The sequence below is a fragment of the Garra rufa genome, chromosome 3, assembly GCF_049309525.1.
Source record: "Garra rufa chromosome 3, GarRuf1.0, whole genome shotgun sequence".
NCBI lineage: Eukaryota > Metazoa > Chordata > Actinopteri > Cypriniformes > Cyprinidae > Garra > Garra rufa.
This window is the reverse complement of record NC_133363.1, coordinates 66,905,664-66,919,206: the sequence shown is the minus strand read 5'-3', so window position 1 is coordinate 66,919,206 and position 13,543 is coordinate 66,905,664. Positions and strand designations below refer to the sequence as shown.

The following is a 13,543-nucleotide window of genomic DNA, read 5'->3' as shown; positions in this document are numbered from 1 at the left end:
GTGATCAGTCAGATTGTGTGACATGCTTCTACAAGACTTTTGCTGGCTCCTAATAGTCATTCTTATTTTGTCTGGTTCTGGGTCTGCCTGTGAATACTCACCAGGCATATGTGGGGCCTGGGCAGATGGGGATATAAGGATAGGGGTGCTCAGTTCCTGCCATTCTAAAGTACAGACACTACATGTGCGAGAACGTCCAGAAAAATACAACTGCACAGAGTGAGTATCTGATCTTTTTTTTTTTTTTTTTTTTTTGTGTGATCCCCCCCCCCCCCCCCCCCCCCCGTCATATATGTACAGTAATTTGTGCTTGTGTGTATTACCATGCAACCTAGAAGACTCTGAGTACTGATTTTCCATCATTTAAAGGCACATTTTATTTGTTGGAATGAAAAATCAAACTAAATATTTGTAACCCAACAAGTACCTTTCCTGCAAATTTATTTTTGATAGGTGTAATACTATACAGTACACCAAATGCCTTGTTTTGTGTAAATAATAATAATATGATATAATTAAAATAAAATTATATTTGAATAATTCATTCTTATTAATAAATTATTATTTTTGGGATGAAGGACACAATTCATTTGTGATGATAAATGACAATTTCTTTATTTATTTACTTAGTTTCTTACTTTTTATGTGTGTGTGTGTGTGTGTGTGTGTGTGTGTGTGTGTGTGTATATGTTATTAATTGTACATACAAATATACATTGATTGTTAGAAATTGTACAAAAATGTCTCAAATGTAAAGTATGTGTACAGATTAGAAAGTTGAATATGCTATTGTTTTTATTTCTAAACAAGATTTCCCTCATTTCCTTACAGATTAAATCTCCTTTCACTTGTAAGGACTCTAGCTGTTGTGCATACTATTGAAACGATCAATAACTCCAGCTTCCTCCCGGGTGTGCGACTGGGCTATTACATCTGTGACACTTGCTCTGATGCATCAAAGGCCATTCAGAGCACTGAGCAGCTTCTTGCTGTGAATGGCACACTGCCTGTCCAATGTGAGGTGCTTGAAAGGCCTAATGTAAAAGCAATCATTGGAGCACGTTTCTCAGAAGACTCTCTGGCAGTGGCTCGGCTTCTGAGTCTATACATGGTCCCACAGGTCAATAACATTATGATGTTAATTTAGGGTGAATCTTTAGATAACTCATAATTTGATTTGATTTTGATTCAGGCAGTCAAAAAGTATTCTTGTTGAATCTCAATTTGCCAGCAACAGTGATATCAACAATAAATATCCCTTGTCTTTTTCTCTTAAAACAGATAAGCACAACATCATCTGCACAAACACTTAGTGACAGGGTGCGATACCCAGCATTCCTGCGCACAATTCCCAGTGATGTTCACCAAACCAAAGCTGTGGTTAATTTCATGAAACACTTCCATTGGGACTGGGTTGGGGTAGTCTATGGCGATGATGACTATGGAAAAAATGCCTTACAAAGCTTCTTAGCTGATTCAGAAGGTGCAGATATCTGTCATGCTTTCAAAGAAGCATTGCCTCATTACCTAGCTCACAATGAAATTGACAAAAGGATCCAAGAGGTGACAGAAACAATCCGCTTATCCGAAACTAAAGTTGTGTTACTGATTTTAAAGGAAGAGCTGGTCTATAAACTGTTCAAAGAGATGATTCAGCAGAATATCTCACGTACTTGGATTGCAAGTGATGCTTGGTCAATGTCACGAAATATATCTCGAATGGAAGGAATCAACCGAGTAGGTGACATTTTTGGATTCACTTTCATCACTGGTCCTAATCCCAGTTTTAAGCAGTTTTTGCAGCAGCTGACTCTTGCTCCAGGCTCTGTAAACCTCTTTCTTGAAGAGTATAAGGAGTTAGGGAAAGACACAGGTTTTCTAACAGAAGCTGTCGACATCAGCATAACCTATGGTGAAAGGTTAGCTGTTTGGTCCATTGCTCACGCTTTAAGACTTCTTCTAAACTGCAATGAAACTGATTGCCCTGGAGAACGGGACTTTCCGCCATGGAAGGTAAGTAAAATGTTTACATCCAATTTTGGTCTTGATATAATTTCCATATAAATTTTTACCAAATGTGGAATTTTATATCTTTGGATATTTTATATCTTTTTTTCTTTTTTTCTTTTGGAAAGCTCCTCAAGGAACTGAAAAAGATAAATTTTACTATGGACAATCAAACATTCTATTTTAATGCATCTGGAAATTTCATGAACGGATATGATTTAATTAACTGGCAACCACAAGAAGCAAGTGGCCAGAGAAGCTTTGTTGTTGTTGGAAATTACAATCTGATGACAAAAGAAGTTCATATTAAGGCACCCATAACATGGAGTAATCCAAGCAATATGGTGAGACTAACTAATTGTAATAAAAAAAAAAAAAAAAAAAAAAAAACATCAGTTATATATGGAACCATCATTATATATGTCATTACATTATCATAAAAAAATGGACCAGCCCAGATTTTCATGTTGATCCAAGCTGTAGGTGTCACACACACATTTAACCCATCCAGGTGCACACACACAATAGTGAACACACACACACACACACACACACACACACACACACACACACACACACACACACACACACACACACACACACACACACACACACACACACACACACACACACACACACACACACACACACTTCAAACCTTTTGGTTACCCAAAAATACATAACCATCATTGCTGGTTTTTAGCAGGGTATTATTATGCATTGCATGTAAGGACTACATATTAACCACACTTCTCTGCATCTTATTCTAGGTTCCTGTTTCCATGTGCTCTGCTATTTGCCCACCTGGTACAGCTAAGAAACTCCTCAAAACATCATGCTGCCATAATTGCACACAATGTTTAGAGGGTACTTACTCTAATGAAACAAGTAAGTAATCAATTTTAAGTATATGGTATTTTTAAAAGGTAGAGTTTTTATGGATGACTTCTTGTTTAATTTTTCACTAGAAATTAGAATTTGAGCCAGTGTGTAGACAACTAATGTAAATATGTTTTGAAATGAACTTGAAGTTTTGTTTCAACCACAGACATCAATAGAGAGCCTAGAATTAAAATTATTTTAAAAACAGTTAAAAAGGGAAAATACATATTATGAGACACTTGAAACTTGATTCTTGATTGAAAATACCATAATAGCAACATTGCCTTTCTTTTAGACCTACCAAATTGCCTCCCTTGTGAACATGGTACCTGGTCTTTGAAAGGATGGACTTCCTGCAAGCCAAAGGAAGAGGACTACTGGAAATGGGATGGGTCCCATGCTATAGTTATACTTACATTTACTGTTTTAGGTTATCTATTGTTGTTCTTTACCCTGATGATCTTATTGGTCCTTTATGGAAAACCAGTCATGAAACAAGCAGGGGGAAACCTATGTTTTCTAATCATGGCAGGGTTAACACTCAGCTATACTAGTGTCATATTATTCATTGGTAAACCCAATGTTAACATTTGCAGGGGTCGACAGATCTTGTATGCCTTAGGGTTTTCACTCACAGTCTCATGTATTTTGGTTAAAGCTCTACGTACCTTTGCATGCTTTCTTGCACCGCATCGCCAGGAGCGTGTTAAAAAGTTTTACAAGCCCCCTGTCATCATAACTTGTGGTACTCTCATTCAAGTCCTCATCTGCATCTTCTGGTTGATATTTGATTCTCCAGCTGTGGAGACATTTCAATCTGAGCAAAGCATGATTGTTACTGTTCAGTGCAACGAAGGTTCTGGCATTGGATTTGGCATTATGCTTTGCTATATTGCATTGCTAGCATTTGTCTGCTTTTTGATGGCCTTTAAGGGGCGAAAGGTACCTCAGGCTTTCAATGAGACTGGACACATCATCCTAAGCATGCTAATTTACCTTTTTGTGTGGGTCTGTTTCACCCCTGTATACATTGCTAAGGTCAACGAACGGTATTCAATTCAAGCAGCTGCCATCTTGGTGTCATGCTATGGAGTTATTTTCTGTCACTTTGCACCTAAATGGTACATGGCTCTCTGTAAGAAGAAAGAACAGCTTACTCGAGAGGCATATATTGCAAGAGCCACTACCATTGACTTTATCCCAGAGATAACACAGGGACCTGGTTTTATAATGGGGTCACAAAATACCATTAACTCAGTTGATACTGGTTTGGGTTCAATCAATTCAGAATTTCCTTACCAGACATTACGCAAAAGAACAAGGCGCAAATCCATTTGATAAGTGTACACACATTAATGTTAAAAGAGTTATATTAGAAAGAATGTATTTTTTTAAAGAGCTAGTGGATTACTGCTGACATTATTATTTTTGTAAATATGAATTAGTAAAAAGGGAAGAAAAATGGTAACACTTTAGAATACTGTTTCTTACTTACTGCATAACTAATAAGGAATTAATGAAAAACGAATAGGTAATCATTCAACACTTAACACTTAACTCACTACTGTTAACTACTAAGATGTGTTAACTAATCAGTATGTAATACAATTTTATGATTGTGTTAAGTAACAGTTAGCTAATCAATAACTAATGTATTCTGTCATACTTCCTGAAGAACTACTATTAATTATCTACTTGTTAAGGTTCAAGAAAAATATCTATGAAGTAATTACAGTCATACACAATTACATTGAGTTGTGACCCTTTCATATATGTTATTATTATTATTATTAGTAGTAGTAGTAGTAGTAGTATGACAATGCAATATTAATAAATGCAATAAACTTTATAGAGGTTTTGCCTGTTACGAACCTATTACTAAAACTACCCAAGTCTAAAAAAAAAACTATTCATAATTTTACTGGAGTAATACTTTATTGGGGTATCTGTACTTTTAATTAGTACTTGATTTGTGGGCCACAACCTGATTATTATGGTGACTATTTGCATATAACTGTTTAGTAGTATAACTAGTAGTTATTTTATATTTATAGTTATTTTTCTTGAACCTTAACTAGTAGATAATTAATAGTAGTTCTTCAGGAGGTATGACAGAATACATTAGTTATTGACTATCTAACTGTTACTTAACACAATCATAAAATTGCATTACATACTGATTAGTTAACACATCTTCTTTAGTAGTTAACAGTAGTAAGTTAAGTGTTAATGAAAGATTACCTGTTAGTTCTTCAATAATTCCTTATGAGTTAAGCAGTAAGTAAGAAACAGTATTCTAAAGTGTTACCAGAAATATATATATATTCACAACATCATTTGGTGTAATGCATGTATGTCATATAGAAGATTAATATATTAATGCTATTGCATTATTTATGTTGGTGAGGGTTTATAATGCATTCGTAAAATACAATTCATTCAAAATTATGAATTATGAACACAGAGTCACACTACTTTTGTTTGTTTTATTGCTTAATTATAAGAAACCAATAATATTTTGAATGTCAATATGTCTTCTTTTGTTACAATATTATCTGAGTGGCATTTGAACTTGAATAAAGGTAAATTCTTTAATGATAGACAATGGCATTTCTTGTCTATATCACATGGCTTGGGGAGGTCATGGGATCCAGAGGTTACATTAATAAAATGATGTGGTGCACAGATTCAGCCGCAGACACTGAACCTGTCAATCAAGCAAGAACAGGAAGGGAAAGGCATTTCCCTCTCTAGCATTGATGTCAGAACGCCAGTCAGTGGGTATAGCTGAATATGGGTTCTTGTGTCACTGTGCTAATTCAAAAGTATTAGGGGAGAGAACCAAGGCATCCAATTCTGAGAGAACTGAGAGCATCAGATCGCTGCAGATGTTATAATTATCACTACATTAAGTAAGTTGTGAACTGTTTTATGTCTTGTTTATTAAAACACCAATGTGCCGCAATAAATTATATTTCTGGAATAAATCTATTTCTCTGTTCAAAAGGTTGAAACGATGCACTAAAGTAATTCAAATATTTATAATTTACAGGAGTTCACTAAACAGAATTTTATTTTAGACTAACTTTTCTATGGCACACTGGGTTTGAGCTATAAAAAGCTACCTGAAAACAACTGTGATTACCTTAATGAGCTTAAAGTCTTGAGACTGTGTGTTTTATTTGCACTGAGGTGACATATGTGCATGCTTAGGACTACACTCAAATCCTTAGTAATCTCTTTAGCTGCTCGTCCTCCAGAAGGTACAGAGGGACTCTACGACATTAGACAAAATGCTTACCAATGCTTTCTTCAAAAGAAATACAAACACATTTGATCAGTGGTTGAATTTTTTTTTATTTTTTTTTAACTGAAAGAGAAGAGACTCCTTTGGCACTTCACATTTGTTTTCCGTAAAAGTCCTTCTAAGGTGATTTCCTAGGATACACAGAGATACTCAAATACAACTGTATGTCTGGTAATCGGAGTCATCAGAAAATGACAAGTGCAGCTGGTGATTCTAAAACATCCTGCTGTCAGATGGAGTGGACTGCATACTTGTCTTTGTTGGACTATATTTTTGCAAAATCCTGGTAAACGGCAATTGCTCTGAAATGGGCTGCTCTCCCTCACATGGGAATGGTCTCCACGGAGCACAGGATGCATTCAGAAGAGGGAGAACTCTACTTCCAGGGACTCTTGAAAGACTTGGAGAATCACAGTCTGATGATGGCAGCAGTGGAGAATCTTGTGGACAGGACACAGAGAGAGACAGCTCAACTGTTCGGAACAACACAAGTTCAACGTCGTTAAGGAGGAAATTCTCTACGGCTGAGCATGAAGGGGCTGCTTCTGCCAAACTAGGCACACAAGAGATTAACATCGATATATTATCTCAAGGGAAGGAACAACAAGAAGAAAAACGTGAGGCTTGTGAGAAAAAGGGTGCGAAGAAATCAAAGAAAGGTCCTAAAGGTGTCAAATTAAGCAAGAAGAAAGAAAAGGAAAGAAAACGTTTTCCTGAAGAAAAAGTAGACTTTCCAGAGACACTTGTAAAGGCTCATCAAGCGGCGTATGCATATCTTAACCCCAGCATAAGTAAATATGAAGATCTGTTGGGGTTACTTGATCATGCCGCCCAAACCCAAATTTCCTTGCAACCTATGGTGGCATTCATGATCTTACGCTATGAGGAAATAAACAAAGGGCTGCAGGAAATAGTGGAAGAGGGGGAGATGATGTTAAAAGAAAATGGAGAGCATCTGGCATGGCCTTGTGATAAAAAAAATTCTTCCTCACCCAACTCAGCAAAAAATGTGACCTCTCCCACCTGCAGTGAGCCCCCACCAGACCTACTACAACAACTCCTTCAGTACACCGTACAGAGAATGCGTCAGGTAGGTCAATCAGTGTGTACAATTGGGGATACCGCGCTTGAGGAGGCGGTGGATTACTTTTCCTCTATTACTGAAATTCTAGATGAGAAGCTCAGGACAAAACGTGCATCAGAGTCCAGATTAAAGCGGCTGCTTTCTCGAATTGAGGCCGCATCACAGAAAAAACCTGGCCCAGATGACTCTGCACTATTTAGTGAAGACAGTGGACTTGGGGCAGAAAGTGAGTCCCTGGCAGGTTCAGACAGACAACGTCAACGTAGAGAAAGTTGTGAGTCAACTGGAACCATTTGTGCTGCATCAAGTAGCCCTTGCGGTTCTACACCAGTTTACCGAAGGTCATACAGAGGCAGACTTCTCAAAACAATAAGCAACAGCAGCTCTCTTAACTCTATAGACTCAACTTGCACTATTGCAGAAAAAGAACAGAGAGATACAGAATCACTACTTGGCTCTGTCTCCTTGGACGAAGGTGGTCGGGATGTGGAGGATGGTAGTGAAGAGGAAAAATACAAGGATAAAAGAACCAAACAAACAGATTATTTTATTCCAGACCGGAGGCAACCACGTCGTTTGCCAGCAAAGCGAATAGAGAATCCAAAAAACGTTGAAATGACATTAAAGCTAAAAGATGCCATTAGTGGTCAAATTCGTTTTTTGCCATCCCAAGGCCCTGGAGAAAAAGCAAAACAGGCAGATAACCCAAACAGCAGTAGTCAGTGGACTGAGGATGGTGACAAAAGTTCTAAAAGACCCCAAACAGCTGCTTCTAGAACCTCTAAGAAAAAGACCACAGTTACTAAACGGTCGAGATCAGCAGATTCTCTGCGTAATAAAGTAGAAGACCCTACACTCATTGAACTTGAGAGAACTCAAAAGGAACTCAATCAAAGGCTGGAGAGAATAACCAAAGTTAAGTGTGAAGGAAATACAAAACAGAGTTCATCTAAGAAAATCCAGCTACCGCAAACACAAACCATTTCATCAGTTGCTGCTGACAGGCAACGTTCTTTGAATAGGAACATTTTTTCTCCAAGTAATCAAAGAAAGGCAACTACAAAAGTTGACCAAGAAAGTGCGAAGGAAGAGATAGAGGAAAAAAAGAAAAAGGACAAAGGAAAGGGTAAGGAAAAGGATAAGAAAACCCTACCTGTTAATGGGCCTGTTAAGGTAATACCTGTGCCAAGCCCTCCACCGTCACCCCGCCTATCTTCAGGATTGTATAGGGAAAGGAATTCAGTTAAAAAACTGATTGACACATTTAGTCAGGGCTTGGAGGAAAGTAAACAGAGCACAGACAGTGCAAAAATTCTTGGACCTCTTAAAGGTGTTAGAAAGTGTGGTGTTCCCATCATTCCAGGTTTAGGTCCCTCTGCCACATTAGCATTTAATGACAATAATATGCTCAGTAGTCAAGGGGAATTGCAATGCTCTGAAAGGACAGAGGATCTTGACATTGACAATCTACCACCCCCTCCACTTGAGGTTCTCATGGACAATTCCTTTGAAAATGCACAGACAAAGGACACGAGAGAAAATGTAACAAGGAGGGGCCGATCCATCCTGCCAAAAAGGACTGCAATGTCTCAGAGGTTACGAGCCTCTCTGCAGTCTGTTACAGTACTACCCAGTAAGGGGAATTTGTGTAAAGGCTCTGTTAGCATGTCGCCAATTCTTTCCACACAACAGGATACCAGAGGAGTTGCGAAAGGTGGTCACCATGATTCCAGCTATGAGACAGACACGGAAAGTGAGGAGGCTGCCTCCCTTTACAAACAAGCAAGAAAGATAATCCACTTGAGGCATTCTTCTGACTCACCAACAGAGAAACCTACAGCTGAGCAGGGCCACAGGCAGCTTTCCTCCTGCCAAGGTGATGTAGAGCTTTCACAAAAGGAGAACAATACCAATGAAACAGTGCCAAACAATGCCTGCAAGAACCAAAACCCTGCCACTCCTACTGTATCCAGAACTCGTGTGTTACCATCCACGCCTCTGTTACATCGGAGACTCCCTAGTCCTCCAGTATTGAAAAGTCAAGCCACTTCTTCAACTAGCCCCCCTGTAGTTCGTAAACTTCCATCCCCACTTTCTTCTGGGCAACGAACTCTGCCAAGCACCCCTGCAACACGGCAAGACCAAACCCCAATCACAGTGACAGGGGTCACTTACCCCTTTAAGGCGCCGTCACCCCCTGCTTCCCCAAAAGTGCATCGCTGGTCTAGAGAAAACAGTAGTGAGGACTCTTCAAGAGTGTTTAGTAATGCTCGATCAGTGTTTTGTCCGGTCTCAACATCGTTATTTGAGGCTCAGCCTGTGCCTACACCCAAGCCCCCTCAGGCATGGGCCTCCTCCGGTAGCAGCGTTTTGCCTCGACCCTGGGGAGAGCGTGGTCGACTGCCAGTGTCTGCACGAGGGCCCCAGCCATTCATCCGGCGCAGCCAGTCAGATAGGAGGCCCAGTCTAAGCCTGCCTCCCAGGGTGCCAGTCATCTCTGTGGCAGAGACATGTGGAAGTGAACCAGCAATTAGCACCCATGGGTGAGTCTAACACTCTTATGATATCAAATATAAGGCCAACGTATAACTGATTAAAAATTACTCTAGTATATTTAGTCTACATGATATAAATAATCTGTAAGAAGAGCAATAGAGCAATAGTAATCACACTTGTGTTGTCGGATCCAATATATCATCCATCTAAACATCCAAAATAATATATTCAATATAAGCTGCTTTTAGACTGACGACGTTTTGAGTTCTGAAACATACAGAATGTTATTATATTACAATGACCTCTTATATGTCAAAAGATCAAGGGAATTTTGGTTTCTCAAGTCATGACCCCTTTAATGCATCAAAATTGCTACATGGCTGCTTTCCAAGTCATCAGGAAAATTAGGTTAATATCTGTGATTTAATGACCCAGAAACATAACTCTGTAAATGAAAAAAAAAAAAAAACAGTTATGCGAACTATGCAGAAAAGTCCCGTGAGCAGTTCTATTGAATTTATTGAGGTGAAAAACTTTAGCTTTTAATTTCTGATCCATGAACTCAACTCCTTTGGGTTGTAATGCTTAATAATGATACAGTATCCAAGATTTTCTTGCTCAGTCTTTATCTTAAACAACTTTTTTGATAAGAGTATCTGAAGCAAGTACCATTCATGCTTGAAATTGTGTCTTCTGTTCCAGATTCCAGTTTTTTTAAGAGAATAAGAAAATGTTATAGGACAAGCACTTTGGTTGTCTCTGTCATAATAAAGAGGGCACTTTTTGAAATTCAATTATGGGTTCATTGTGTAAATGTCACTCAGCTCTCGGGTGAATAACAAGGAACAAATCCATCTGTAGAAGGCCGTAATTTAAAGTATTTGCCAAATACTTCGTTTTCTTTATCAATTTGCAAAATAAACAATTGATATTAAATAATTTCAAACATTAATTGAAGTGGAAAAAATGTTTTTCAGTGAGGACCACTGGACCACTGGACAAGTCTTGGAAAATAATCTCTCTCTCTCTCTCTCTCTCTCTCTCTCTCTCTCTCTCTCTCTCTCTCTATATATATATATATATATATATATATATATATATATACAGAAACACATACACACATATTTACAGCAATATTCACTATTACATGTTCTAACAATTCTTTTTGAGTTTTAAGTAGATAAACTTCACAATTATGAGAAAAAAATCAACACGAAAACAACAACAAATGTGTAATACTTGGAAACTACTTACAAATATAGAGCAAGACAAAACTCAGGTCAGAATGCTTTCATGTATGTGGGAAAACCTGTTTATTTACATTGTTTAACCAGTTTTAGAGAAACAATGAAAGAATGATGGGAAAAACCCACATAACTTAAAAGTGAATGTGGGAATGCCCCATGTTAGAGGTAATGTGTGTGAAATCCAAATAAATTCAGTATAATGATATTCAAAATAGTTCAACACATTAAAGGTGTATGTGATGGCCTTTTGTAAATATGGTCACAAGACATACAGTAAATAATGCCCTATTTGTTTTTGTGATGTCTGTACAGTAAACTACAAGCACAGTGTGATATGGACGAAATTAATTTTCACTGAATTTGAGGAAACATGTAATATGTATTATACAGTTTGTGATTCAGACACACTTTCCCCTCTCACGTACATTGTATTATAATTGCTAATCCCCAGCAACTAAGCTCTCAATGTCTTGCTGCTGACCAGTGCTAACCAGCCCTGGCCCACTTCCCTAATCCTTCAATTCACTAATGTTCTTATTCTGTTTTGCTGTCACAGGCTGGAAGATGGTTCAGTCAGAGAAGACAAGCCATGGAATGATCAAACAGAAATCAGAGGTGCAATTCGGTCTGTCTCGCATCCAGACTTGTGCATTGTAGGTCAGGGTCTACAAAGGGAATGGGAGAAATGACGAAGGAGCAAGTGGGATTATGGATTAGCAAACCTTGGATGGGATTAAACCCATTGTGTCCCGTTGGGAAATGAAAACAGCTATTTCTAAGAAGGCCTTCTTATGATCATTTCCAATCATTGTTATCACAATTGTTTATGCTTCAATGTATATTTGGTCTGTTTGCCTCAATTGGTCTAACTTGTTTTGTATCATAAATATTATTGGTTGACCTTTTATATTTTTATTAAATAAAAAAAAATCAAAAATATTCATAGAAATTGCATATACTTTCTTAGACATTTTCTTAAAAATGAAAGCATGTTAACAAAGAATTTAGGTTATCAGTTGGGTTGCTGTGTACATTATCAGTCATCAGCTAGTCGCATTCTTCCTTTACAAACTTATCTGACAAGTCACGTTTAAAAATCAGCAAAGCATTGTACTCTCCTGTTGGAGGTACAATGGCAGTGTTATTGTCACCAATTGAGTCGTCCTGTCATTAACTCTTGCACTACACATCATTGACTCTCATGCATTTAAGCCACTGACACACACACTTCCGGGCGAAGTCTTATCGTTCCTCATGGTCATAATTCTGAGCGTTTCTCCCCGTGTTTGTTTTCCCGTGTGTTTGATTCCTGGACTCCCTCCCGTGTTTGATTCTCACTGCCAGCCCCGACCTTCTGCCTGTGTTTGACCACGATTTCTGCCTGCCCCTGTGTGTTTGTTTTGTCTCTAATAAATGCTGCGAATGGATCCGCACGTCTCTGACCTTCCCTGTGACAGAACCAAGTCACGTCTCCCCCGAGCGTCCAGAGCCTTCGCTCCCAAGCCACACAGGGCCAACGCTCCCAAGCCACGCAGGGCCAACGCTCCCAAGCCACTCAGGGCCAACGCTGCCTGGCCATGCAGGGCCAACGCTCCCAGGCCACGCAGAGCCAACGCTCCCAGGCCACACGCCCACAAACCCGATGGGCCTTCCACTTACTACTGCATTACCTGTAATGGCTATTGCCATTTTGAGTGTGTGGGCTGCACACTGCATTTCAGAGGCCTCATCTGTCCACATCTCCGCTGCGCCTATACCTCTTTTGGAGGTGGTGTGCATTGCGGAATTCTCTGCTCTGCTTGCTCCACCCAGGCTCCCTGCTCTACCAGCACCTCCAAGGCTCCCTGCTCTGCCTGCACCACCTAGACTTCCTGTCGTCCTTGTTATGGCTATGGAAGCCGCCTTTGAAGACCTCGTCTGCCTAGTCATGGCTATGGAGGCGGCGTTCTCCCATGAACTCTCTGCTTCTCTCCTTGCTCTGTCTGCCTCCTCTGTCTCTGCTCTACCCAGGTCCCAGTCCATGACGCGTCTGCCTGGTCCGCCCTGGAGGGCTCCTGCGCCTCCTGTTCTGCCCTGGAGGGCTTGTGCGCCTCCTGTTCCGCCCTGGAGGGCTTCTGCGCCTCCTGTTCCGCCCTGGATGGCTTCTGCGCCTCCTGCTCCTCCCTGGAGGGCTGCCCCACTCTGTAGGATTATGGTCTGGCTTTGGTGGTCGTCTGCTCCGCCGTGGGTACCCTCGCTCCCACATTTCCCACTGTGGGAGTCCTCAGCTCCTCCTGATCTGCCGGTCCTGCCTCAGCCTCTGGATCCTCTACCGCCGCATGGACCTGGCCCTCCTTTGTTCCCTTGCTTCCCCCCCACCGCTCCCCTGGACTGTTTTTCTGTTGTTCCCGTTGGAGCGTCTGGAAGCCGCTTCTTGGGGGGGGGGGGCTATGTCACACCAGGCCAGCAGAGGGAGCAGCAACAGTCAGTGAGGGGCAGGGCTCCCTCTGCTGGCCTGGTGTGACAGTTATGGCCTTAAAC

The 13,543-nt window shown here is 40.0% G+C and overlaps 3 protein-coding genes across 3 annotated transcripts; all 3 read left to right on the top strand.

The window, feature by feature from the left end:
* The first annotated feature begins 22 nt into the window (after positions 1–22).
* LOC141331759 (G-protein coupled receptor family C group 6 member A-like) lies at positions 23–2,989 on the top strand. Its single transcript, XM_073836789.1, has 6 exons — positions 23–219; positions 832–1,120; positions 1,282–2,013; positions 2,136–2,351; positions 2,778–2,895; positions 2,976–2,989. The coding sequence occupies exons 1-6, from the start codon at positions 23–25 to the stop codon at positions 2,987–2,989; spliced, it is 1,566 nt and encodes a 521-aa protein (XP_073692890.1).
* Positions 2,990–3,378: 389 nt separating this feature from the next.
* LOC141331758 (G-protein coupled receptor family C group 6 member A-like) lies at positions 3,379–4,227 on the top strand. The gene has a single exon (XM_073836788.1). The coding sequence runs from the start codon at positions 3,379–3,381 to the stop codon at positions 4,225–4,227; it is 849 nt and encodes a 282-aa protein (XP_073692889.1).
* A 1,936-nt stretch (positions 4,228–6,163) lies between these two features.
* On the top strand, positions 6,164–12,550 carry LOC141332322 (photoreceptor cilium actin regulator-like). The gene is made up of 2 exons (XM_073837458.1): positions 6,164–9,823; positions 11,580–12,550. The coding sequence occupies exons 1-2, from the start codon at positions 6,504–6,506 to the stop codon at positions 11,710–11,712; spliced, it is 3,453 nt and encodes a 1,150-aa protein (XP_073693559.1). The 5' UTR covers positions 6,164–6,503; the 3' UTR covers positions 11,713–12,550.
* The last annotated feature ends 993 nt before the right edge of the window (positions 12,551–13,543 follow it).

What these genes read in the sequence shown, in the direction of transcription:
- LOC141331759 (XM_073836789.1), top strand. Translation starts at nt 23, where the DNA reads ATGCTTCTACAAGACTTTTGCTGGCTCCTAATAGTCATTCTTATTTTG. An exon ending in GAAAAATACAACTGCACAGA is followed by an intron (nt 220 to 831) that starts GTGAGTATCTGA and finishes ATTTCCTTACAG; the next exon opens with ATTAAATCTCCTTTCACTTG. An exon ending in GTCTATACATGGTCCCACAG is followed by an intron (nt 1,121 to 1,281) that starts GTCAATAACATT and finishes CTCTTAAAACAG; the next exon opens with ATAAGCACAACATCATCTGC.
- LOC141331758 (XM_073836788.1), top strand. Translation starts at nt 3,379, where the DNA reads ATGAAACAAGCAGGGGGAAACCTATGTTTTCTAATCATGGCAGGGTTA.
- LOC141332322 (XM_073837458.1), top strand. Translation starts at nt 6,504, where the DNA reads ATGGGCTGCTCTCCCTCACATGGGAATGGTCTCCACGGAGCACAGGAT. An exon ending in CCAGCAATTAGCACCCATGG is followed by an intron (nt 9,824 to 11,579) that starts GTGAGTCTAACA and finishes TTGCTGTCACAG; the next exon opens with GCTGGAAGATGGTTCAGTCA.